At 55.7% G+C, this 26613-nt stretch overlaps 1 protein-coding gene across 10 annotated transcripts in view; it reads left to right on the top strand.

The window, feature by feature from the left end:
- RAP1GAP (RAP1 GTPase activating protein) overlaps nucleotides 1-26613 on the top strand; it is a 66070-nt gene that overhangs the window by 2363 nt on the left and 37094 nt on the right. For 8 of the 10 annotated variants that reach the window (XR_009566305.2, XR_009566308.2, XR_009566309.2 and 5 more), the window contains exons 1-2: nucleotides 12411-12506; nucleotides 14612-14647. The exons of 1 other annotated variant lie outside the window; for it this stretch is intronic. Coding sequence is in view for 4 of the 9 variants with exons in the window: in XM_070045817.1 (XP_069901918.1) it covers nucleotides 12463-12506; nucleotides 14612-14647 (80 nt within the window). In the remaining 5 variants the exon portion in view is untranslated. Of the gene's footprint in view, nucleotides 1-12410; nucleotides 12507-14611; nucleotides 14648-26613 lie in introns of those variants that run through there. One more of the 10 variants, XR_009566313.2, reaches the window with a different exon arrangement.

Here is a 26613-nt window from a genome sequence, read left to right on the forward strand (position 1 = left end):
CCAAGACCCCCGCCTCTAACTCTGACCAATACCGCAAGCGGAGAGACCTGCCACCCAGACGCTGTGTGCACACAGAGGAGGAGGGTGTTGGCAGGAAGAAGAGGCGCCTCCAAAGCCCTCATGGGGCTGATAACGGCCTCCATTACCTCCTCCAGGGCACGCACATGACGCACACCCAGGAAGGAGCACAAGGAAGCCCCGCACCCTTGGAAGTGAACCTGGCAGATAGGCCCATGCACCCACCCACACCCAGGCCGCCATGGGTGCACACACGCATGCATTACATCAGCTTCCTGTGCGGGGGACACGAACTCAGCACCACCCCAGCAGGGGGTGGCAGAGGCCCCTCTGGCCGCTCCCAGCAAAGCCTCACCCTCACCTTCTTCCCTCTTTTTTGGTTCACATGAACCCAGGTTGGCTGACCCTGAGAATCCTGGGAAACTACCTGTGGTTACCCATCAGTGGGCCTTCCTCTCCTGCCCACCTTCCCCCCAGACATATACCTGCCAGGTGGCCAGAGAAGCGTCTCCCTCGGCTGCCCCTTTGCTGCCCCTGGAGGTGCTGTTCCTCAGGCCTCTCCCAAAACAGGACACCCCCAAGCCCAGGCTCCAAGCAGCCCGGGGGTTCCCTTTCATTTGCCACTTTTCCGGGAGACCTTGCCAAGTCCTGGTTTCTGCTTTGCCCTCCCAGCGAGGCTGGGGGCCAGCTGGTGTGCAGGGAGGGGAAACCTCGGAGTTCTCCTCTACCCACCTCCTCCCTCGGCAGAACCTCTGCCTGCCTGGGCCCTGGCACCCTGGCTCTGCCTCTGAGAGCCTGGCATCGCTGGGAGGCAGCTGCTGAGAGGTGCTTCTGGGGGCTCAAATGTCTTCTGCAGGGCAGACGTGGTAGGTGGAGGGCAGCGAGGGGCTCCGGGCTTTGCCGTTCTCACTCGGATGCTCACCCTGGGCTTGCCAGGGCGCTAGTTCTGAATCCAGGCCTGGCCCTGCCTCTTGCTGGCCGTGTGGCCCGGGGAAGTCATCTCCCCTCTCTGGGCCCATCTCCAGCTCTGGGAGGCAGCTTGGCCTGGCTAGGGAGTGTGAGGTGTGAGGTGGCAGCTCTGTGCCAATGAGGAAAGGAAGTTTGGCTCTGCTGGGCAGCGTGGGGCAAGAGGGGGCCCCTGGCTAAGGACTTCCGGTAGATTGAAAACTCTGGGTCCACACTAGGCCAAGCAGGGGTTGCCAGTCCAGGGATTTCCTGGGGCGACCACCCTGGGGTCAACAGAGGGGGACCTGAGGGCGGAGGGCCTGCTGCTGTAGTTTACATCTGTGAGTATTTTTATGCCCCCATATGTACTCTATTTTTAGGGCTGCAGACTGGTACTTGCAGGCAGTGACTCAGAGAGGAAGGAAGAAGAAGCAGAGGGGTGCTGGTGGGGAGACACCCCAAAACAGGGAGGTTCCGCTGGGATACCAGCCTTCCCCACTGGAAGAAAGGAGTCAACTCTGTGGTGCCCCCGCTGTGTGCTGGCACAATGGTAGGGCCCTCGTCGGCACACTCAGGAAGCATTTATCGAGTGTGTAGTGTGTCCCAGGGACAGTAATAGACACAGGTGAAACAGACATGAGCTGGGTGTGGCATCCTTCGGTCCCTGCCACAGCCCGGTGTGGTGCTACTGTGGCCATGTCTCAGATGAGGAGGTAAGGCTCAAAGAGGTCAAATGACCCGCCCACTCCTCTAGTAAATGCCTCTGCCAGCGTGGGGCCACCCTCCCTGGGGTCCCCTTTTGGAAGAAAGCCTGAGTTAAAAATCCGACTTTGCCACTGACTAACTGCACAACTTGGGACCCATTACTCCATCTCTCTGAGCCTCTGTTTCTTTATCTGTAAAGTGGGGATCGCCCACTCTATGTACCTGATGGGGTTGTTTTGAGGGTTAAGATTAATGTAGGCAAATACCCAGGGCAGTTTCCAGCTCATTGTGGCCATTTGTTGGGGACTCAGAGGAGATGGGCTGGGAGTTGTCAGGAATCCAGTTTCTGCTGTGTGACTTTGGATAAGTCACTCACTCCCTCTGTGCCTCATTTCCTTCTCCATAGAACAGGGATGATAAGCCCTTGTTTGCCTGCCTACCTGAGAGTGTTTTTTGTGCAGATCAGACATGGTGGCTGGGAGCTGCTTTGAAAAAAATAGAGCTGCACTCAGAGATATGAATGCACAGAAGAAAAAACAAACACCAGAAAAATATGGAGAAAAATCTGAAAAAAGAAACTTCAAATATTTTATGACAGCAAGAAAAAATAAGCCTTTTATTCAATGTTTTAGGGGCAGTGGGAATTGTTTCCATAACCTCACATTTCCAAGGCAGTTGGCATTACTCTTGTCACATGAGATGGGTAGCTTTCCCCCTTGGGGAGTCAGTGCCTGGCACATAGTAGGTGGTCAATAAATGGTCATGGTGGCTATGAGTGGAGTCACTACGAGTGGAAGGAGGAGTGAAGATATTTCTGGTGGCGTGACCACTACAGCATGAAAGGTGGCAATCAGGACACTGGTTTGGCTTCACTGGAAGGTGTGTGTAGGGGTGAGTTGGAGCCAGTTTATTAAGGACCTTGAATGCCAGGCTGAGGAATTTTCCCTGCAAGCCAATGGGAAAACCATTGGAGAGAGTGGCTGAGCCTTCTGTGGGCAGGCCTTGGGTAGGAATTAGCCTGGCCCGGTTCTCTGCCCTGCTCCTGCTGTGTAAGTGTGGCTCCATTGCCCGTTTCCCTGGGTCTCATTTTCCCTCTGTATGCAAAAGAGAGAGCTCCAGCATCTTCCATCCCAGGGACAGGAAAGAGGGCCAAGGCACCAAGCAGTCAGGAAAGGAGGGGGCGACCATCTGTGCTGGAAATCAGGAGACCCATGTCCCCCTTTGCCCTCATCCCAATAGCTGTGTGATCTTGGGCAAGTCGCCAGCCCCTTTGAGCCTCCCTTTCCATCTGTGCAATGGGTGGGTGCAGTTTCTGCCTTTGCAATGTGGCTCCAGTGAGGTGGAGCTGGTGACCGTGCTGTATGATCCTCAGGTGTGTCATATCTCTGGGGGAATTGTGCTGTTTCTTGCAACTACACGTTCCCCAGTCTCCCTTGAGAATCTGGGGCTGCTGCAACTTGCGGGGGACAGTGGGTGAAAACAGGCTCCTGAGTGGCCAGAGAGGCCGTGACCTTCAAGGCCACAGGAGCTACATGGCTGCCACAGCCAGGCTGTTGGGGGAGTGGACAGGTGAGGCACGTGGGTCCAGCCCTCTGCTCTGCTCCTGAGTTCTCCACCCCAAGTCTGCAAGAGAAAGACACCCCCATCCCAGCTCAGAGGACAGCCCTTTCCAAGACCCCACTCCTCTGAGTTGGGACTTTTGGGGGTGGGTGGAGGGTGACCTTGGGAATTTCTCTCTGCTTGCAAGCTCAGGGCCAGAACTGTTGGGGCAGCCCCAATTCCTCCGTTTCAAAAGTGGGACCCCTCATTAACCTGTGAGAGATTGCCAGAACGAGGCTGATGGCAGGCACGCCTCCCACCCTGGTGCCACGTCCCGACCTTGAGGGTCCAGAGAGAGGCCATGGGGCTGAGGCTCTGGGTAGGTGGGCTCCAGCCTGGCCCTATTTACCACCTGCCTCCGCCTGAGATGTGGGAGCTTTTCCAGGTGTATAGGCGTGCCCTTACGGTCCCTCTCCCAGGGCTTCAAGCCTCCGGAAACAGGACTGCACAGAGCCCCTGGGACAAAGCCTTCACCTGTCCCAGTCACCGGGCAGGGCCCCAGACCGCCCTAGCTGGAGAGGTGTGGCCCTCCGTGGTCCTCTGAGGGGCAGAGAAACCTGGGACCTGTCCCCTGCCCTTGCTCCCAGCTGCACCACTGGGGTCTGCCCTGTGTTAGCCAGGGTGGGAGCTGGCTGGCTGGCTTAGCAATGCAGGAGCGTTCCTGGCAGGGGAGAAGCAGAATGGAGGCTGAGTGATGGGGTGCAGGTGGGGGGCATTAATTGAGTACTTACAGTATGCTGGGCCCTGCGCTAAGCACTTTTCATGGATCTGTCTTATTTAATCCTCAGAACAACTGTCATTAGGCCCACTGAGGCTCAGAGAGGGTAAGCAGTCTGCCCAAGGTCACCCAGCTGGTGTGTGGCTGGAGCTGAGATTTGAATTAATGGCTGTCTGACTCCATTTTTAACCACTTTGGTGTACTGCATGCAGAATGAGATGGGGAGGGGGAGGGGGGCCTAGTTCTGGGCAGGGGTGGGGCTGGGGCTCAAACCCTAGGGCTACCTCACACCTGCAGGACCTGGCCCTGAACCTCCCAGCTCCCCCTCCCTCCCTTTTCCTTTCCCCATGGCCCGTCAGTCAGTCTGTGAGGCTCAGCACCCCGGACTGAGTTGGGGGAAGAGGAGAGAATGGGGAGATTTGTTTGCAGAGGTTCCCAGGGACGTACAATCCCACAGACCCCCCTGGATTCTCCTGGCCCCCTCTGGCTGCATGAACTCCCAGCTCATGAAATCCTCAGCATCAGATCTGGAGAGGAGCCCATGGAGATCAGCTGGTCCAACCCCCTCATTTTATAGATAATAATTATGATGATTACAGCCCATGGCAGCGATTCACAAAGGGCTTTCACATCTGGGTTGCCTCCGACGTGCGCCAGAACCCTCAGGGCCGGCAGGACTCGCTTTGCCGTTGTTATTCTCCTCACTTTGGCTGAGGAAACTGAGGTTCAGAGAGGTGAAGGGATGGGCCTCGGGGCACAAGCTGGACTCCAAACCCGGATCTTGCTTCGCCTGAGCCCACTGCACCATCCCGTGTCCCCTGAGACTTAGAGCCCACGTGGCGTGGCTCCAGGACTGCACCCTGCCTTAGGGACGGTGTTGGGGGCGTCTCTAGGGGGCGCTGCTTCTGAGACGTCTGTGTGGGCACGAGGCAGGTGTCAGGTGAAGCTCCGGGCGGGACTCCCAGTGATGCCTGCCTTCCTCCCCTGTCGTGGGAATACACCACCCCCTCCCTGCCGAGAGTGTAGACTGGGGCAGAGCTGTTTCCTAGGGGCCTCTCCACCTGCCATGCCCATGGGACCCAGGCTGCCCCCCAAATCAGACTGAGAAGGCACCTTGGAGAGCCCTCATTTTACAGAGAAGGAAACCGGGTGCCAGAGGGGTAGGGACCTGCCCACAGTCTCACGGAGCCAGTGGCAGAGCTGGGCCTAGGACCTGGGTCTCCTGACTCAGTGTATGACTGTGCTGGCACAAGTCCGGTAACAGTACTAAGGACAGCCCCCACCTATTGGGCACCTCCTGTGTGCCGGGGCTGAGCACTTGACACTGGATCCTAAGAACAACCCTATAAGGTAAGTACTATTATTCTCATTACCATCCCCTTATACAGATGAAGAAACTGAGGCTTTGAGAGGTTATGAAAATGGCCCAAAGTCATAAACCAGGAAGTGACAGACAGAGGTGAGAATTCAAACACAGGTCCACCTTACTCCGAACCCATGCTGATGTCAACCCCTGTATGTATTATGATAGGAATAAAATTTACTTTATCCTTTTTGCTCATAGCCAACCTAGGACATCATACGTTCATTCACTGACATTTATGGAGCGCCTTCTGTGCTGAGGGAGACCAGGGAGCTGATCTGGAGTCAGAGGCCAGGGGTTGAGGGTCAGAGATTAGACAGTGAGGTAGGGCGTCTCCAAACACTCCTAGACTCCCTGACCCCGCCAAGGATGGCTGCCCTCCCCACTTCTGTCCCCAGCCTGGCCACAGACTGTGTGTTTGCAACCTCTTTCTCTGCCCTTCCTCTTGCCCACGGTGTCTGCTGTCGCCTGATTGGCCCTTGTGAGAAACGTGGGCATGACTCAGCAGGGGCTTCTGGATTTGGTACACCACCAGGAAGACGGTACGGACAATAGCAACAGCAGCCACGACCTTGCAAGCTCTTCGTGGGCACAAGGCACCGTGCTCAGTCCTCTCTCTGTGTGCATCACCTTGTTTGACGCTCACCATCACCTTGTGAGCCAAGAGCTGGTATACCTCCATTTTCCAGATGTGGAAACTGAGGCTTAGAGCCCCACAGCTCAGGACTGGGCTGGAACCCAGCTGTCTCCAGCTCTGAGGCCTGTGCCCTTACCCCTGACTCACACCGCCCTGCTCTGTGTCCAGGCTCTGTGCCCAGGCTGTGTGTTTGTGCATTTAGAAGCCTGGTTCCTGGAAGGCAGGCTTCAGCCGAGCAGCAAATATTTGTTGAGCACCTACTGTGTGCCTTGGGGAAGTGCTTTGCGAGACTAAAGCTTATGAGGATGGGGAGATAGCACCCAAGTCTTGAGGCAGAGGCTCTCAGGCTTCCAGGGGTGTCAGGGCAGGGCAGCGTGTGCTGTTTGAAGGGCTTTCTTCTTGCAGGAGTGTCCCTGAGAGTGACTCAGAGCTGAGTTACCTTAGGGGGTCTTCCCTGGCCCTTGGGCAAGCCACTTAGTCTCTCAAAAGGCCTCTGTTTCCTGGTCTGTGAACAGGGATGATAATAGCACGTAGTTTACAGGGTGGTCAGGAGGACTGAACCAACGAGAGCGCTTGGTACAGGGCCCCGGGGACTCGTAGCTGCTCTTACTGAGCTGGGGTGCGTGTATGATGGAGGATGAGGTCTTGAGGGGGCGGCAGGAGAGCTGGATCTGCACTATTTGCAAACCTCAGTTTCTCCATCCATCACGGCTGACACACAGCTCTTGTGTAATCTGCCTCAGGGGGCTGTTGTGTAGATCAGCGAGGTCCCAGGGCACGTAGGTGCACCTCCATGGTCTGCACACCGAGGGATCGGTTCCCGGGGGAGAGGGGACGGCGGGAACACGGTGGGCGGCGGCACAGGTGCCACCATTGTAGCGCGCAGGTGTGTCATGGTGGGCCGGGAGAGGCGCTGCAGTTCGCGCCGGGGATTAGGGAAAAGGCACGTTCGGGAGGCCTCCTTCGCTCAAGGTGGGGGAGTGAGGAGTGCGGGGGGCGGGGGTAACCTGAGCACGGCCGGGAATGCAGGGCGCTTCCTCGGGGCTCCCTCGGGTCCCAGCCCTCCCCAGAAGAGACGCCCGGGGCGCTGTCCCTGGTCCTGGAGCCCGCCCGGCCCTAGCCCTGCAGTTCCCGTGGTGACCAGCTGAGGGCACCCGGGACCGCGGCGGACTCCTCAGGCCCACTTCAGAACACACGTTTAAAGAGCGTTCTTTATTCTCATGTAGTGGTATTCCCGGATAATGAGCCTACCCACACACACAATTTAAAAAACCAAACGACACGCTGCCCTAAGAGAAGTAAGAGCCCTCACTTCCACAGATAAATAGTCTGGCACGATCACACCACAGGACCTAGTGAAGTAACCAAATGCTTGCCCCTGTTTGTATATTAAAAAAATTTAGATTTAAGGGTAGAAAAATCTTATCGTGGTACCTGACTTTAGTTCAGAATCTTTTGAAGACTCAGTCTGTATCAAGCCATACTAAAAAATACTCTTATGTAAACCAGAGTTAAGTTGTAGGATGGGATAAACAGGCCTTTCCCCCACGTGAATATCTGGGGGGATATTTGATGCACAGCAGGTGTCCTTGGGTGGGATTCTCCCTGGCATAGCTTTCCTGGCCTCCACCCACTGAGTGACAGCCGTGACCCCAGTAACTGCAGAGGACCAAAACCACCCTCGCGTAGTTCCCTAATGCCCTTCAGGGGGCAGAGCCGTCCCCGTTGAGAACCATTGCCAAGGTGGGGGCCTTGGCTGGGTGAAGAGGGGTTCACAGCATCCCTGACTGGCTGAGTGGGAGCGTGGCACCTTAAGGAACTGTCGGGGCATCCCATCCCCCATCTTACAGATGGACCAGTAGAGGCCCAAAGCAGGAAGAGATTGTGCTAGGAAAACACAATGAGTGACCAGCTGAGCTGGGAGCCGCAACCCAGATCTCCTGTCCCCCCGTACAGGGCTCAGTCCGCCCAGCTGCCCCGGGTGGAGCTCTGGGTGTAACTAGTCTCCCTTCCAGTTCAACTTACCTGCTTCTGAAAATGGGCAGGGAGTGCCATGCCCTTAGCAGGGGGGCAGGAGAGGGAGGCTGGCTGGATTCCAGCCTATAATGTGTGAGAGGGTCTTGGCTTCCCCTCTCCTTGGGGATGTAGCAGTTGCACACTAGAGCCCTACCTTTATTTCTTCCCAATAGTTGGCTGAGCACTGTGTGTGTGTGTGATGTGTGTGTGCACGTGTGTCTGTGTGTATATTTTGTGTGAACATAATGTGATCTGTGTGGGCCTGTGATTTCTGTGTATGGATCTGTTGTCATTGGTGTGTATTCACATGTGTGTACAAACCCAGCCACAGTCAGTAGGTGAGCGCTCACCGATTTGGGACCTTGGGTGTGAGTTTGATTTGACCTTAGCATGCGTGTGTGCATGTGGGTTTGTAAGTGTGGGGCTGGTGTTCATGTGAGCACGTCTGCATGCATTTGACCTTGATATGATCGCTGCAGGCATTAGTTGGATGTATCTGTGCACAGTACAAGGACAAGTGCACGTGTGACCTGGTGAACTTTCTGTGCAGGTGCGCACACAGGTCCACTACAGACTGTCTTGTTCATCCTCTACCCCTAGTTCCTGAAGAGTGTCAGACACACAGTAGGTTTCTGAATAGGCAGAGGTCTCAGGAACTCGTTGAATGGGATGGCAGTCTCAGAGTCAGGATGGCTGGTTCATTAACTTCACTGGGCAGCCACTTGGGGAGACGCTGTGAGCCAAGCCACACCCACTCCTCCCTCCTTTCCCAGGGCCTAGGGACCCTCCAGGAGACTCCTTTTCCAGGAGCTCAGGGTTTGCAGCATCTTGGGATTGGGTGGGTGTGGCTTGGCTAGAAAGGTCATGAGCTAAGGACAATGATGCTTCGAACCTATGAAATTCTCATTTTTCCATGATTCAGTCTCTAACCCAGCAAAGTAAAAGTGGGTGTTTTAACAGATGAACAAGCTGAGGCCCAGAGAGGAAAACTGGTTAACACAGGAGGCTGCCTGGCCAGGCAGGAAGCCCGGGATTGCCCTGCCTCCTGCCCAGGATGCCCCCAGCAGATATCGTGGTTGGGAATGACAGGGGGGAGGGAGAACAGGGGAGGTTGCTGGGGACCCTAGCAAGAATTGACCCCACCAGTCCCATCTGGAGCCCAGACCTGAGATCTTCCCAGGAGCCTGCCCCTCCCTGTGCCCTTACATTTCCATGCTGAGGGTTGGGAAGTGGGAGCTGGAGGCAGGTGGGTGGAACTCCCAGAGTTCAACCCAGGGTGAACTTGGAAAGGGAGCTCTGCAACCCTCCACCCCTGCATCCTTCCCTCCTCCTTCACACAGTCTGGCACCTGTTTGAGCAACTCTGGTGCAAATCTAGGAGGGCTAGAAGGGAGGCTTCCTCCTAGAGGGAGGGCCTGGACCCTGGAGGGCAGCCTGGCTCTGGTTTCTAGGGGAGAGGCTGCAGGGAAAGGAAGAAGGGAGCTCTGTCCCACCCCAAAGACGGTAGTGGCTTCCCCGTGCCAGTCGGCAAGCACCGGTTCTGTACTGCCTAGAGAGTGTTGAGCTCCCTGTCACAGCGGCCAGTGGAGGCTGGACGTCTGGGGACTGTTAAATACGATACAGCGAGGAAATGTCAGAGCCTGGCCTGGCACCTCCGCCCTTACTGCCCCACCTCTGTGTGTGTCTGTGTGTCTGTCTTGGAGGTTGTTTCATGTGGCCACACATAGAGCTGCCCCCTTCTTTCCAACAGCTGCCTATACCGCATGGTACACTTGAACTTTGATCTATTTATCTGGATGGCTGTTAGTTTGTTTTGGAACTCTTACTAATAAATCTTTGCTAACTCAAAAAAAAAAATGGTGAGTTCATGTAGTTCGGCCTAATACAAATGATGCTGCAGCAAGTGTTTTATTTAACAAACTCATGCGATTCAAATACTATTCTCAATGCTTTGTAAGTATTAAATTAGTTAATCCTTGGCAAAACCCTTTGAAGTAGGTACTTTTATATTCCTCATCAACCCTATTTTGCAGATGAAGAAATTGAGGCACAGAAAGGTTAAGTGACTTGCCTAAGGTCACACAGCCGACAAGTGGGAGAGCTGGGATTTGAACCCTGAGAGGGTTCACAAGAATGAGGATATAAGCACTTGCCTTCCTGTCTCTTGTCCTTGGCCATTTATCTTGAGACTCACCTGTGGTGACGTAGAGGGTAAATTCTCAGAAGTGGTTTTCCAGGTTCAGAAGGTGCATGTAAATTCTGCTCTTGCTGGCGGGACCAGGAGCTGGCCTGGGAGTGTCCTGAGTGTCGCCGGCTGAGGGACTGTGACACCCACCCCCACCCCACCCCCAGCTCTTGCCAGTGAGGCAGCTGCAGCTGGTCAGAGCCCAAGAGTCCGGAGCCCACACTGGGCTCTTTGTCTTCGGTGGGAACCCTGCAGCCCCCATGGCCCCTCTCAAGGGCCCACTGTCCCAGCACCAACAGGGCCTCCCGGGGGCCAGGCCCGGCTGGGAAACTTGGCACATCAGAGGCCTCTTGGCCACCCTGCCAAGTGGACATGCAGAGCCCACTCAGGAATCATTCCCACTGAAAAGAGAGCGGTGAGGCTGAGGGAAATGTCCAGGTGGGTGCACCACCCTGGATGGGGCTGGAGTCCTGGGTCGCAGCCCTGACACTGTGCACACCCCTTATGACCCAGGCCCAGTTCCCGGTCCTTGCCTCCACCCCAGCTCTCTGGGTGCCCCTGCTGCTGCTACCACTTAGGAAGGAAAGACTTTCTCCCTCTTTGGGCCAATCTCAGTGCTCCTAGGGTTTGCCCCTCGGGAGCCCTACCAGACTGCCCTGTGAGGAGTGGGCTTCCCACACTGCCCCGGAATCTGCCACCTTGCCCGGAGCAGAAGGAGCCCAGCCCTGGCTCCAGAGCACCCTGCCAAGAGAGAGCCAGACCCTCCTCTGAGAACCAAACCAAGGGAGTGGTTCTAGGGCTGCGAAAATCATGCTGGCCCTGCCCAGGCTCTGAACTCCGCAAGGGGCTCTTGAGGGCTCCTCCACCCACCAGAATGTGTGGAGAGGAGAAGGGGTCCCGGGTGGGGCAGAGAGAGGGGCTGGCGGGGGGTGGAAATCCACCAAGACAGGAATATTTGCTGTGAGCCAAGGTCTCAGTTTCTTCACATCTGAAATTAGGAGTCTGCTGTGCCCCCCATCCCCCACCTGGGTGAGGCAAACTGTGGAGGCCGGTACCCAGACCAGCCACGTCCCAGGGGAAGATGGAGCTCACTGAGCCCTGGCTCAGGGCCCAGGCGGAACAGCTCCTGAGAGGCTTCTGAAGAATCCCTGCCACCCTGTCGTTGTGCCCTTGGGTGTCCCTTCTCCCTCGTCCCCCCACTGCATCTGTTCCCTGCAGTCCCTCTAAACAGAAAACCCCATAGAAAACCTCAGGTTTCTATGAAGGCCTCCCTGGGTGCAGGGGGTGGGGGCAGAGTGGGTGTTCTGGGAGGGGTGGGTGAGTCCTGGGGACAGGGGCAGTGTCCCCTGTCTCCTGACACACCTTTACTTGGGTCAGGAGAGACTGTGAGTTCTGGGTGAGTTGGGTGCAGAGGAGGGCCTCAGAGTGTTTGTTGAGTGAATGTGTGAACGGCTCTAGAACTTCGAGCCCAGTTTCCCTCCGAAGGGAAGGTTGCTGAGGAACCCAGGATGGATGATTTTCAAGAAGAGGTTGGGGCATCTCCATTCCCCCTCTTCCTCTTCACCTGGGCAAAGAAGGGCTCCTGGGAGTGGGGGATGAGAGTGGGCAATTCCTTCCTTCACTCTTTCAAGAGCAGAGCTTCGACCCACAGTGCGGGACTCTCCTAGCTGACACTTATTTAGCATTTACTGTGTCAGGCCTGGGCAGAGCGCTCCACACACATTAACTCACCACAAGGGCCCCGCGGGATTCGTCCTATTTTACAGATGAGAAATTCGAGGTACAATGCAGACCATTTTGACCCTGGATTCCAAATTCTGGACCCGGCTCACTATGAGCTTCCCCTTCGTGATGACAGGGGGACAAATCCGCCGACAGAACCGGAAGGCTCTAGGGGGGATGAAAGAGGGTGTCGCCTCCAGAAGAGGGTCTGCAGCCCGGTACGCCCTGGTCTGGGGGTGGAGGGTTGGCCTTGTCCTAACCTCTCCCCGACCCCCGCTACCGCCGAGGCCCCGCCCGGCCCTCCCGCCTCCCCGCCCCGAGGTCCCAGCTCGGAAAGTCCAGCAAATCCCCTGCCCCCGGCCCGAGGGCGGCGCGAACAAGCGGCCCTTTCTGCGCGCGGCTGCCGACAGCTGGACCGCAGCCCGCGGGGGCGCGGACAATCCCCGGGCTTGTGGCCGGGGGCGGGGCGGCCCGGGTTGCCAAGGTGACCCGGGCGCGGGGAGGCGGCTCCGGCTCGGCGCGGGCCGGACGGGTGGCGCGGGCGGTGGCAGCACCATGAGCGGCCGGAAGCGCAGCTTCACCTTCGGGGCCTACGGAGGGTAGGTGCGCCGGGCGGGGGCGCTCGTGCGCGCGCGGGGGTGCGCAGGGGAGGGCGGGGGGCGGGGGACGCGCGCGCCCGCGGGTGTCTGCCTTGGTTTCTGTAGTTGTGAATTTGTGCTTAGGTGTGAGGTGAGCGGTTTGATGTCAGTACGTAACTCGTAGGATTGGGAAGTCTGCGTGTGCGTGTGTGTGTGTGTGTGTGTGTGTGTGTGTTCCGATTGGGTGCCCCTGTGCACGCGTGGGGACGCGAGTGGCCGCGGGCATTTCTGTGTTTGTGTCTAAGTGTGTGACAGTGTTTATGTGTATGACTGTGTGTGGACCGGCAGGTGGGCCTGTGTGTGTGCACTCCTGGGTGCACGTATAGGTCGTGGGGGTGGGAAAAGGCAGGTCAAGGGGAGGCCCTGCAGGGGCCCTGACTTGGGCTCTGAAGCTGCTGGGCCCCAGCAGTGAGGCTTTGGAGGAAGGGAACCTAGAAGCCATTAGGAGGCCCCCGCCCACCTCCACCCCTGGGTACCTCGCTGCCCCTATCTCAGGCTGCCTGGCTCTCAGGAACCCCCTCCTCCCAGGGCTGCTGGCTGCCTGGACCTGGAGACCTGTGGAGGCGGGGGGAGTCAGAGTGGTGTCTGGTCCATCTTGGGGTCACTGTTCCTCCTGACCCCAAATGCCCACCCCAGAGGAGTGCAGAGGTGGGCTGGGAGGATCCTTGCCTTCAGCAGAGGTTTGGTAAATTGGAAGGAAGACTGGGTAGACAGACTGGCCAGAACCCCTTCCCTGGCTGGCCAAGCAGTTGCATAACCTTCACCAGGCCCTGCCTCCCTGTGGTCAGAGGGACACATGGGACCCACCTTTTGGGTGCAGAGCATTTGGGGCTCACACTGTAACACTGCAGAATATGTGCTCTTTGATCTGAGGGGATTGTGTCCAAGGTACTCCCCTCTCTGGACACCCAACCTCCAAGGGGACCCCGCAGAGGGGCTGGGTGGGGTGGGAGACAAGAGGGCTGCCCTCCCTGCCTGGGGCCCTGCTAGCCATCAGGTGATGGTCCTGGGTTGAGCCCTGAGCCTCCCGGTCAGCTGACACCGAGAGGCAGCCGGGCAGTGGGGCTGCATTCTGTTGTGTGACCTTGGGCGAGTCCTGGCCTCTCTGGCCTCACTTTCCCCATCTGCAGAGTCCGTATTAGCTGATCCCTGGGAGACCCCAGCCCTGCCTCCCCAGAAGATGTCTCCTTAGCTGGCGGAGTCCGGTTTGGGGCCCCTTTCCGGTTCTCCTCTGACCTCTGACCAGGAGGCAGGAGTTGTTTGTTGTCCCAACAGCTGCTGAGCCCCTCGGCCCCCAGCTGGGCTGGATGCTGGAGCCCTCCCCTATCTCAAGGTGCCCTCAGAGGGCAATGGGGGGAGCCTCTGGGAGGGGGCACTGCCTATACACCCTCTCTAATGCTGGACCTGGAGAGAGTGGGGGAGACGAGGCCAGCGGGTGGCCCCTGAGCTCTGTGGGCTTGAGGTCTTCCTCTGGTTCTGCTCTGGGTTGGGGGTGGGTAAGGAGAGGAAGCCCCCCATGGGTCTCCTGCTCCCAGATTCCCAGGCGTTTGTCCCCTGGGTGGATGTGAGTGAGCTCCAGCTCCGGGATCGAGGCAGGCCACTGGGGAAGTAGAGGGGGGTGTTCTTCCTGCCCACCTTTACAAATACCCACACCCTTCAGTCCCGTCTGGAAACACTCTAAGTTGGTCCAGCCACACCCCTACATCCTTGCTCTGATCCCAAACTGCTGTAGTCACTGTCCCACCCCACCTGTTCCAGGACATCCCATGCTGAACCCCACCCCTGCTGCCACCCCATAGCCTGGTCCTGGGCCCCTGCTCCCCCGTCCCCAATCCTGTCTCTCTTCCTTTCTTCTTCACCCCACAACTTCACATGTCCCTAAACTGACATTAGGGCCCCTGCAGCCTATGGGGGATGGTGACAGTGCGTCAGGCACCTTAGAAACAATACCTCCTCTAGGCCCCTCTGCAAGGGCGGTGGTGAGTTAGGATTGGCCTGATGTGCTGGGCGAGGCCTGGTAAGAGGGTCTGCCCCCCTCACCTGCTGTCCCTCTTGCTGTGTTTCAGGGTGGACAAGTCCTTCACCCCTCACCGGAGTGCGTGGTGAGTACTGAGGGGCTCTCGGGAGGGGCTGGGCTGCTTGGCCGAACTTTAGAGACACTCCCAAACCATTACTGCCCCCTGTAATGCCAGGCCAGACCCCACCAACCCTCCACCCATCCTCTGCAGGCCTTGGAGTGGGCAGACCCTCTTACCAGCTCTGTCCCATCACCACAGTTCTTTCTAGAGCTCTGCCTTGGAGTCAGGCAAATCAGGTTAAATCTCAGCTCTGCCATTGCCTGTGTGACCTTCAGCAATTCACTCACCTCTGTGAACTTCAGTGCTCTAATCTGTGAAATGGGGACTAAAATGCCTATTTAGCAGAGCGAAAGCTGTACCCCAAAAAAAAAGCAAAACAGGGCCTGGCAGAGTGTAGGCCACCAGTGAAAGGGTTTCCTTCCTTTCCTCTATCCTCTCCCATCTCATGGTGTCTCCTGGCCACTGACCCCCAAACCCTCTACTTCCACTCCATACATAGCCTTCAGGACGCCCTCCTCCAGCCCATTTCCTGTGTCTGAGGCTGCCTCTCTCTGGAGGAGGAAGTGTCTGCAGCTTCCCCAACACTGTGAGCAGTGGGTGGAGGTGCAGCCTCACCTCGGGATTCACACCCCCCAGCCCGATGCCCCAGCAGGCGGGTGCGTCCCGGCTTCCCTGGCACCGGCATCACTTGGGTCCGGCTGGCTGCTCCTGCTGCCACTTTAACTCCAGCAGGAAAGCCCCCAACTGCTCTGGCTTCTGCTTTCTGCCCCTGCTGAGGGCTTCCTGGGGTCCCCAGGCCCTGCAGTGCCCCCCAGCTGCTGGATGACTCCTATCTGGCACCATTGCCTTACCTGCTGCCAAGAGCTCCCTAGGAAGCCACACCTGGGGCGGGAGGCAAACGGGGTGCCCAGGCTGAGCTCCAGGGCCTGCCCTTTTATTTTCCTCTGATGCTCTCTGTGCCACCTGGAGCCAGTTACTCTCCCTCTCTGGGTTTTGTCTCCTGCTGCTGTGCCTCTGCTACGTGCAAAGCCAGTTTGAGTCTCTACCATGTGCAAGGCCATATGCCAAGCCCAGCGCAGGGGTAGGGCGAGGAGAGATACAGATGGAGGCGAGAAAAGTGCCTTTTCTGTCAAGGAGTTCAATAATAGTATCCCAACAACTGCCATTTGTCAAGAACCTGCTGTGCACTGGGTACTGTTAGGTGCTTGAATTGCATCATCTCACGTAATCTTTCCCACATCGCTGAGTCAGGGACTACTAGCCTTAACTACAGATGAGAAGAATGGTGCATGGAAGGGGTAAGTGACTTGCCCGGGTTCACACAGCTAGTCAGTGGCAGAGCTGGGATTTGAATCTTGATCTTCCAGGCTCTGTGCAGAGCCCAGAGTCTCACTCACTCCGTCCCAGGGCCTCCAGGCCACAGGGCAGATCTGACAGATGCACCTGAGGGAAGACTTGAAGATGGAGGAGGACTCAGAAGGATGGAGGAGTGACTCAGAAAGCCCACTCTAGGGAGCCTTGAATGAAGAGTCAAAGAGACGAGGGTCTAGGACTAATAGTAACTAACCACTGTGCGACTTTGGGCAAGTCCCTTCCCCTCTCTGGGCCTCAGTTGACACATTTACAAAATAAGGTTCTGGGATGACCAGGACTTGCCCATCACCCACAATGCCTTGCCCCACGCCCTCCTTGCTGGAGCTGCTGTCCTTGGTGCTAGCCCCTAGGCCCTCTCTTCCCTCATCCCCAAGCCAATTGCTTAGCCCCCAGCCTGTGCCTGGCATCTAGGTAGTGCCCTGTAAGTGGGTGGTCACTTTGACTATCAGTTATGATCTTCTGGCATTCAAGGCCTGTCTCCACCTCACCTTCCAGGCTGGCACTCACTTCTCCCATGCTCTGCATTTCCGATCAATGGGAATATGGTCCCCATGAGCACCACCTCCAGGCTTTGGCTCACATTGTCCCCTCCTCTCGACCTGCCCTCCCCTCCCATTTCCACAAGCCCTCACCACACCTGCAGCCCATCTTTATCACCATTTGTTGAGTGTTTGCTTTCCTGATCCCCACACCTCCTCTTTTTCTCCTTGAATGCCGTTTCTGCTGCTTACCATGCTTGTAGAGCACACAGTAGAGCTTACTCCTAGTGCAGTGGAAAGGCCATGGCCTTTGGAGTCTGACAGACATTGATTTGAATCTGCCTCTGTCACACACTAGTGGTGTGACCTTGGGTAGGTCACTTCCCCTCTCTGAGCCCCATTTGGTGCTCAATGGTATTTAATGAATTGGATCTTTCAGCGAGTTGACCTCAGTTGAGTTGAACGAATCCACACAAGAGTGTGGTGTGAGGCAGGGTCTGAGGTCCTTGAAAGCAGAGGTTGCTTGAGTTACTTTTGACTTAGGCCCACTTTCCAGCATGAGTCCCATAAGAGCTGGGCTGTACTCTTCTCATCTCTCCATCCTCCACACAGTCTTGCCCAGCTGCCCAAACCCAGTAAATGCTTAATGAATGTTTGTGGGATTGAATTGAATGTGTCCAGAGGGTGGAAGAGGTGAAACCTTGTCAGGTAGACTGAGAGGGGGTGTGGTTTTCACCACGTATTTTTTTTTTTTTTGCGGTACACGGGCCTCTCACTGTTGTGGCCTCTCGCGTTGCGGAGCACAGGCTCCGGATGCGCAGGCTCAGCAGCCATGGCTCATGGGCCCAGCCGCTCCGCGGCATGTGGGATCTTGCCAGACCAGGGCACGAACCCGCGTCCCCTGCATCGGCAGGCGGACTCTCAACCACTGCGCCACCTGGAAAGCCCTCACCGTGTATTTTTAAAAAGGATTAAGAGGTAGGGGCTTGGATCAAGGGAGCAGTGAGGCCTGGTAGAGACCAGACGTGATCATGGCTGGATTCCCCTACCCCCTGCCTCTCATCAGCAGATTATCTACAGTGAAAGAACACAGAACAAGTGTGCAAATGCCAAGGAATGAGGCCCAGTAGGGGGATTAGGAGCCAGTGGGATAGTGGGTGACTCTGGTTCCGCAGCCCTAATGGACATTACGGTGGATTCAAATGGTGGGGGGAGGAGGGAGGTGGAACAGTGTCAGAATGGGGGAATGGCTAGGTGGAGTTGTGCAGGGAAGGTGGGTTCTGGAAATACCCTGGGAAGAGGAGGTTCAGCTTTGACCTTAAAGCTGGGCCCCTCGGAGGAAGAGCAGGACCTGGCAAGGACTCAGTGCCAGTGCCTGCTGGGCATTTTACTGTGGTGGCCTCATTAAGTCATGATGACAGTCCTGAAAGTTGGCCTTAGTGTCCCCTTTATAGAGGCCAAAACCAAGACTGAGAACATTGAAGACTCTGGCCCAAAGTTGCACAGCTGGCGAAGGCTGGATTTGAATCCAGCTTTTCCTCCTGCCAGGGAAGGGTCCTTGGCCAGAGACAAGGAAGCCACAGGAATGAGAAAAATCCTGGTTACGCGGTGAGAGAGGAGGACGAGGAGAGTGAGATAATCCTGGAACACCTCCAAAGCAGAGGGCACTGCCCAGCCCCCTGTGTCCCACCGGGAGGGCCTCTCTGGTCACTGAGATTTTTCCCCGTGATAGTAATGGTACCAGTTGCTCCCATATATGAAACATTTCCCAGGTCTCAGGCCCTGGGCTGAGAACTTCATTTAAATTATTTCATTCCATCCTCATACCAGCTTTACAAAGTAGAGACTATTACTATCTGTCTCCCATTTTACAGATGAGGAAACTGAGGCTCAGAGAGGGGACCTGGCTGGCCCAGGGGAACACAGTCTGTGAGTGGTGAACAAGACTGGCAGCAGGGTCAGCCTGAGCCTGTACCTTTAGCTCCAGCTCTCCTGGAGGCTGCCTGTGCCGACTGGGGGTCTTGGGTGGGCAGCCCCTGTCCTCAGGTGGTTCCTTTCTGTAATCACTGAGCCGGAGGCCCTGGGCGGCGGAGGGAGCCTGTGTGCTGCTGCAGGAAGCATGAGGCTGGCCTCATTAGTGGTTCTGAAATGCCAGGCGGGCACAGCCTGCTGGGCCTCCTTTTCTATTATGCATCTGGTGGGCAGGACCCCGGTAGGCAGCTGGCAGAGCACAGGACAGGGGAGCTAGCTACCACTTCTTGAGCCCACACCTGCCACCACACCTCTGAGCAGGGATCCCTCAGGGCGAACGCCAGGGCAGCTCCTGCCTCATTCCCCCAGCCCAGCCTGGGTGAGGGGGTTCCGCGGGGGACAGGAGCGTGGATGCTGGTGCCCAGCTCATTAGTCTGCCTGTCTCAGCAGCTACTTCTGAGAGAGGCTGGGACCTTGATTGAGCTGAGAGTCATTTGGGACTAGGGTGGGCAGAGGCAGGCTGCTATAGAGTCTTAGGTGCACAGGCTCCTGGCTGCACAGCACCTCAGAGTGACGGTAGTCTTGGTCATTTATTCATCATTCATTCAGCTATAAGGAACTACCGAACACCTACTGTAAGCCAGACACAGTTCTAGGGACTGCAGGTTCAGCGGAAAATGAGACAGGCGCAGTCCCTATCTTCAGAGAGATTCATTTGGTCAGTTCTTCACCTCTTTGAACCTCAGTTTCCTCATGTGTCAAACAGGGAGTAGGGGAGACAGTCTATAAATAGACACCCCCCCAAAATACCAAAAGACAAACTCTGATGGTTGTGCTGAATTTTAAAGCAAGAGTACATGCTAACAAGAGCTGATCCTTACTTGGAGCTTAGCCAGCATGCCGTGTTCCAAAGCCCTTTCCATATATTGATGAATTTAATCCTCACAACCCCATGAGGCAGGTACTGTCATTACTCCTGGTTTAGGGCTGAGGAAACTGAGGCATAGAGAAGCCAAGTAACTTATTCAAGGTCTCTTGGCCAGGCTGAGATTTGAACACAAGCAGCTGGGCTCCAGCTTGTGCATCACCCTGTACTATGAAGCTGTGGGCTGATGGATGGAGTCATGGAAGGCTTTTCCGAGGAGGTGGCATTTGAACCAAAATCTGGAGAATGAGAAGAGCCACTTGAGAAAGCAGCAGATGCAAAGGCCCTGAGGCAGGAGTGAGTTTGGTGTGTCCTCAGAACAGGAAGGAGGCTGGTGTGGCTGAAGAGATGTGGGAGAGTGAAGCCAGGGGTGGATTTAGAAAGGGGGAGGGGCCAGACTGAGAGTCTCGCAGGCAGAGTAGGAGTCTGGCTGCAACATCAGTGACTGACATGCAGAACCACAGAGTCTCAGACTCTTGGCTTTGTGAAATCTTAGAATCAGAGAATTTGGGCCTCCTAGAATCTTTGGAGATGGAAGAAATGTTTGAGGCACCCTCCTATGGCCTCCCACTAAACAAGGAACCCTCCCTTGGTTCACAACCCTTTGAATATTGGAAGAAGACAGTGGGGGGCCCCTGAGGAGATCGTACCTTTTTTTCAGTGGCTTTGTAGCCCTCCTGGAGCTCATCGTCCCTGGCTGAGACCATCATGACCTCTTGGCAGCTCCTTGACTAGCCTTTGTCGCTCACTCCTAGTGATGGGGGGCTCACTACCCTTGAAGTATCCCATTCCATTCCTGAGCAACTCAGATGGATTTCAAAATTCTTCCTTACTTCAAACCAGCTGCCTGAGCTAGATGCACCTTCTGGGTGTCCCATCCCTGACAGTGGCCCTTCAGTGAGACAAGCATGGGGATTTTGTATCCCCAGGTCCACTCTTTCTTGTCTAAACAGTCACTCATCCTAGCCCACCCTCCTTTACATCCTCTATTTAGCTCAGTTTGTGCAGGCCTCGAAGCCCCCTTAGTTGTCCCTCTCTGCCTTCCTAGGGCCAGACAATGCCCACTCCTGGGGAAGGCCACTTCTTGGGCAGGGGGGACGCCTAGGAGAGACTCCAGACCAGAGAGGCCCCCTCTTCCAGGAAAGAGGCCTCCCTAACTTAAGGAGATAAGAGGAAGTCTCCTTCAGATGGGTTTTGGTCCTGGGTCTGCCGCTATGTTTCTGTGTGACCTTGGGAAGTGAATCCCCGTCTTTGGGCAGTTTCCCCATGCCCACCTTCAGCACAATCAAGAGGCAGAGATGGGGGACTTCCTTGGCAGTCCAGTGGTTAAGACTCCGCGCTTCCACTTCAGGGAGCATGGGTTCGATCCCTAGTCAGGGAACTAAGATCCTGCTTGCTAAGAGGTGTGGTCAAAAAAAAGGGAGGCAGAGATGGTCCTGGAGGGCACTTGCAGCTCTAAGTTTCCCAGTCTGGTTGGCCCTGCTTGCCTCTACATCCCAGCAGCGCTCAGGCTTAGGTCCCTTTGTTTGGGAGGTGCAAAGAAAGATGGGGGTTCTGTTTTCAGGCAGATCTGAGTCCAGATACCAACTTCAACTTTTCTTACTTGCTGTGTGGCCTTGCCCAAGCTACTTTTGCCTCTCTGAACCTCAGATTGCTCATGACAATAAGAACCAGGCTCCGTACCCCACGGGGGGCTAAGAATGAAATAAGTTCATTGTGTGCACTCAGTGGATGTTTTCCCTCTCCCTGAGCATTTGCATTTTGAGAGAAAAGACACATTAAACCAAAGAGAGACTCATTAAAATTTTAGTGCTAGAATTTTAGGCCCTGTGGAGGTGGCTTATTTGAGAAGTGATTAAGGAGGGGACCTTTCTGATATCCCTAAATCCCATAAAGACTTTCCTCTGCTCAGGGTCTCTCCCAAGACAGTCATTCCTTCATTTAGCAAATTAATTCAACAAATATTTAATGTGGGAATGCCCTCCAAGGGCCAACCAAACCCCATGCTGGACACTGGGGACATGGCAATGGAGATGACAGACAAGGCCACTCCCCTCGTGGAGTTCAAGGGCAGGGGGGAGAATAAGGAAAGAGAGCGTTCTAAGGGGGGGGGGGTGGTGATACGTGTTGATGGGGCAGATGTGGGGAGTTCTGAGAGCTCAGAGAAGGACTCCTCTCCCCTACCTGGGAATCAGGGGAGGCTTCCTGGAGGAGATGACCCAGAAGCTGAAACTCACAAAACAAGTTGAAATGGGCCAAGTGGCAGAGTGTCTGTGCGTGTATGGTGTGGGAGAGAGGGCCAGTGCCAAGAGAGTGTTCCAAGAAGAGGAGGTGGCAGGTCAGCAACGTGGAGGAGAAAAGCATTTGGTGGCACTTGCTGGGCACAGGACGGAACTGGACCTGGCAACGGACAGTGGGAGAGGCAGCCACCAGCTCATGTCCCTGTTAGCCCCACTGGGACTTCCTGTGGGTGCCCTAGAGGGTCTGAACCCCCAAGCCACGATGGGGCAGAGGCCTGCCGGGGCTGCCTGTCACCCACTGTAAGATGGGCACTCCCCACTGTAAGGGCTGCCCTGCTCTGTGCTGTCAGTCTGGGGCTGTGTACAATGGAGGATAACTTCTCTGGGTCTTATAAATTGAAGACCATAAAAGCACCTACCCTGAAGATTGTTGTGGGGATTAAGTGAGAAATGTATGCCAAGGTCCAAACCAAAGTGATGCCAGCGATCGTGGTCCCTGCCGTGTCATCCTTACAAGCTGGTCCTTGCAGTGGGGGCAGAATCGCTCAGTGTGTGGACTCTGCCCTCTGGAAGTTCACTGCCTGCCGGGAGGCAAGACCTGCCCACACTTGAGCATGCTCCTAGCCATGGGCACTGACCTTGACACTGGCCCTGAGAATGCTGGCTTTGCAGCCAGCCAGGTCTGCACTGAGTCCTGGCTGGGTGACCTTGGGCAGTACCTCCCTGGCTGAGGCATGGTTTCTTCCTTTGTGCAGCGGGGTTATTAGTTGTCACCACCTCAGGGTGAGAGGAGTGAGGAGGTGCTTTTAAAGGGCCAGCGCAGCCTAACAGTGCAGCTCTTTCAGACCATGGGAAGCCCCGGTAACCTGCAGAAACAGCACTCTCACTCTCTGAGGCTCATTTTCCTATCTATAAAATGGGAAGGTTAGCTACAAAACACTGTCGTGCTGGGGTTCTAGTGGAGTCTGATAGTCCCTAATCTTGACCTGGTCTGACTGATTGCTGTGTGACCCTGGACTAGAGACTTAACCTCTCTGAACCTCAGTTTCCACACCTATAAACAGGGACAATATTCACCTCACAGGATCTTTTCAAGGATTCGTTAGCCATTTGCTTGTTGTTTTTTTTAAAATAAATTTGTTTATTTTATTTATTTATTTTTGGCTACATTGGGTCTTTGTTGCTGCCCGCAGGCTTTCTCTAGTTGCGGCGAGCGGGGGCTACTCTTCGTTGTGGTGCGCAGGCTTCTCGTTGCGGTGGCTTCTCTTGTTGCGGAGCACGGGCTCTAGGCACGCAGGCTTCAGTAGTTGTGACACGCAGGCTCAGTAGTTGTGGCTCGCAGGCTCTAGAGCGCAGGCTCAGTAGTTGTGGTGCATGGGCTTAGTTGCTCCGCGGCATGTGGGATCTTCCCAGACCAGGGCTTGAACCCTTGTCCCCGCCTTGGCAGGCAGATTCTTAACCACTGCGCCACCAGGGAAGTCCCTCGTTAGCCATTTGTTCATTCAACAAATACTTATCAAGTCCCTGCCACGTGTCGTCTAAGAATTGGGGATACAGCGGCGAACCTGAGGTGCCTGGTGTGTGGCCTCATGCAGGTCACCTTCCAATGCAGGAGACAGATGCAAAACGAGCTAATGGGCAAATAAGGTGAATTCACATGGGTAGTGGGTAGTGAGTGACAGGGTGGCTGGGGAGGGGATACCCTTTGCTAAGGGTATCGGGGAGGGCCTCTCAAGGCCTGAATGGGAAGGAACTGACTGTGGGAAGGGTGATCCAAGCAGAGGGCAGAGTATGTGTAAAGGCCTTGGGGCGGGAACAAGATTCCTTCCCTTCCCCAAATCTGGAACATTCCAGATCATCTCCTGACAGCATGTGGAAGGTGGCTGAGTAGGCAGGGGTGTTGGAGGCCCATCCTCTCTCAGAAGAACTGCTGCTCACGAGGCAGGCCTGGGGGAGGGGGGTGGGCACTGTGGGCAGGCATGCAAGACCAGGCTTGGGTTGGGCCTCCGGTGAGATGGGGCGTGTGGCAGAAGGCGGAGCCTCTGAGCCCGCAGGGGTGGGGCCGACTGCAGGGGTGGGGCCGACTGCAGGGCACAGGCAGGAGGCCAGCCTGACGACCACCTGGCTGATCCCCCTGCCCAGAAGTATTCTGGGGTCTGGTGCAGAGACCCGGGGCCTATTTCAGGAGGGGTTTGGGGGAGGGGAGCAAAGGAACCTTGGCTGGCTTTCTCTCTCTCTGCAGCCAACCTGGGCCTGAGTACCAGTCATAGCGTGCTCCGGCGTTTCCCAGATCTGGCCCACCCACGGGCCAGAGGTTCTTTGAGATGCCCCCTATACACACGCACGTTTTTCCTGTGCACACTCCTAGACTTGACTCTTGTCCAGGCAGCTTCGTCACGAGCATACAGCTGTATACGCATTCACTTGTGTAGCATATCATAATCGGGCAGCGACTGTGTGCCAGGCCCCCAAACAGGTCGGGTCCACACTGCAGAAGCCCCGTGATCTGATAGTCACACTGTGACAAGTGCAAACCCGGGACAGGCTTCTGGGAAAGCTGGTCAGGGTAGGGGCAACCTGACCCAGCCTGAGGAGGGGGCTCCAGAAAGACTGTATAAGAGTGTAGCATGGGGCTTCCCTGGTGGCACAGTGGTTGAGAGTCCGCCTGCCGATGCAGGGGACACGGGTTTGAGCCCTGGTCTGGGAGGATCCCACATGCCGCGGAGCAACTAGGCCCGTGAGCCACAACTACTGAGCCTGCGCGTCTGGAGCCTGTGCTCCGCAGCCGCGATAGTGAGAGGCCCGCGCATCGCGATGAAGAGTGGCCCCCGCTTGCCGCAACTAGAGAAAGCCCTCGCACAGAAACGAGGACCCAACACAGCCAAAGATAAATAAATAAATAAAAATTAAACATGAATATCTGCTTATAAAAAAAAAAAGAGTGTAGCATGTAGGTGTGATGGGGGATGACGGGGGAGGGTGGAACAGGTGGAGGGTACGGTGTGTGCAAAGGCTGGGAGGTGGGACAGACGCTCAGGGCCTCGTGGGCCACGTGAGGCAGTCGAATCTCCATCCTGCACGTGGCGGGAAGCCACGGGGGGGCTTTTAGGCAGGTGGATGACGTGATAGACACAAACATGCTCGCCTACAAACCCACGCACGCCCCAGACACGAGCGTGTTTTCTCCCACCCACACTTCACGTTCCTGCCAGGCCTCCCACCTACATCCTCACCCACGGAGTTGCACACACCCTGTCGCACCAGCAGACAGCACTGCAGAAAACCCCGTGCCGGCTCCCAGCAGAAGTGTCAGACACTCGCCCCAGCTGCTTGCTGATTTTGTGGAGCAGCGCCCTCTGATCCAGCCCTTTGCACACTCCACATTTGCACAGATGTGCACATGCCCCCTCCCAACCACCCCCACAGTGTGCAGGATCATAACCCTCCCCTGCACATGGAAGGTGGCCCCTAGCTTGGGCAGTACTTTCATACGCGTTATCTCACTGAATTCTCCCAGCAGCCCTGCGTGGAGGAATTATCAACACCATTTTACAGCTGAGGAAACTGAGGCTCAGAGAGGTGAAGTGACTCTCCCCAGGCCACACAGCTAGAGCTTGGCCAAGTCAGGATTTGAACTCAAGTCCATCTGGCTTCTAGATCTGTCCATTGGTCCAGCCAGACTCAGGAGCACGCATCTGTGTTCCTCTCCTCTCCAGGCTTTCACTGAGAAGGCGGCAAGGAACTTAAAACGCCAGTTTCTTCCAGAAACACGTTGATCAACTTGGAAAGTTATTTAGAGCCCCAGTGCATGCCCATCCGCCTGGCGACCTTGAGGCCTTGGGGGGGTGGTTCCAGGGGTGGGGCTGGGCACCTGCCAGCCTGCTAGCCTGGGGCAGCTCGGGCCGGGACCTGACGCCAGGAGCAGAGGCTTCATTTATTTGCATTTGCAAATGAGGCAGACAGCCTTGTCTCCGCACAGGCTGACCGTGGCTGGCCTGGCTCCCAGGACCTGACAGCTGAGGTCCCAGGGTATAGCCCCGAGCCCAGCAGCCTGGATTGCTTCTCTCCTGCCTTCTCTCCTCCCTGCCCCTCAGAGCAGAGTGCCTTGTGTAGGAGAAAGAGCGTGGGCTTCAGAGTCAGCCAGACGAGGGTTACAGCCCAGCTCTCTCACTGCTGCTGGGGGACCTTGGCCATGTTGTTTAACCTCCCTCTGTGTCAGCTTCTCCTTGGAATACGGAGTGAAGAGTATCTCTTTCTTAAGATGATTGAGGAAGGTAAAGGAGTCAGGTACTCAGCTGACTCAAAGGACTCAGTTGTTTTAATCTTTCTTTTTTTTTTTTCTAATGACAAAACTAATCAGTGCTCGTTGTAAAAATCCAAACAATACAGAGAAATATATCCTGTAGAAGGCAGAAGTTCCTAGTGGTCCTGTTGCCCAGAGATAACCCATGTGAACTTTTACATGTAATTTAAAAGTTTTACAAGTGAGATTTTTTGGGGGCAGCCTGTTTTTTTTCACTTAACAGTATACCTCAAATTCCCTTTTCCGTCAGGACTAGAAACCTCCTTTGTCACCACTGCATGGTCTTCCATGGTTGGCACATGCCTTGTGTATTTAACCAGCTTCCAGGTTTCAGCTATGGCAAACCCTGCTGCAGTGAATGTCCTCTGTTCATATATTTTTGTGCTTTTTTGTAAGTATTTCTGGGGGATAAATGCCTAGAAGTGGAGTTGCTGGGCCAAAGCGTGTGGACATTTTCATCCTTAATGGGTGTGGCAAGCAAACCGGCAGAGAAGTAGCAGCAATCCATGTGTCACGGGAGACCCAGGAAAGTCCATCTCCTCGAAAGAATGGGAATTTATCCACTGCCTCTGCCTTTGACCACAGACCCTGGAGTCAAGAGGAATCGATTCCACATGTGGGAGGTGCCTGGCAGGTCATCTAGTGAACCCCCATGCTCCCATTATTCTCCCTGTTCCCATACTTTGGCATCTCCCCCT

This window comes from Globicephala melas, chromosome 1 (assembly GCF_963455315.2).
Source record: "Globicephala melas chromosome 1, mGloMel1.2, whole genome shotgun sequence".
Taxonomy (NCBI): domain Eukaryota; kingdom Metazoa; phylum Chordata; class Mammalia; order Artiodactyla; family Delphinidae; genus Globicephala; species Globicephala melas.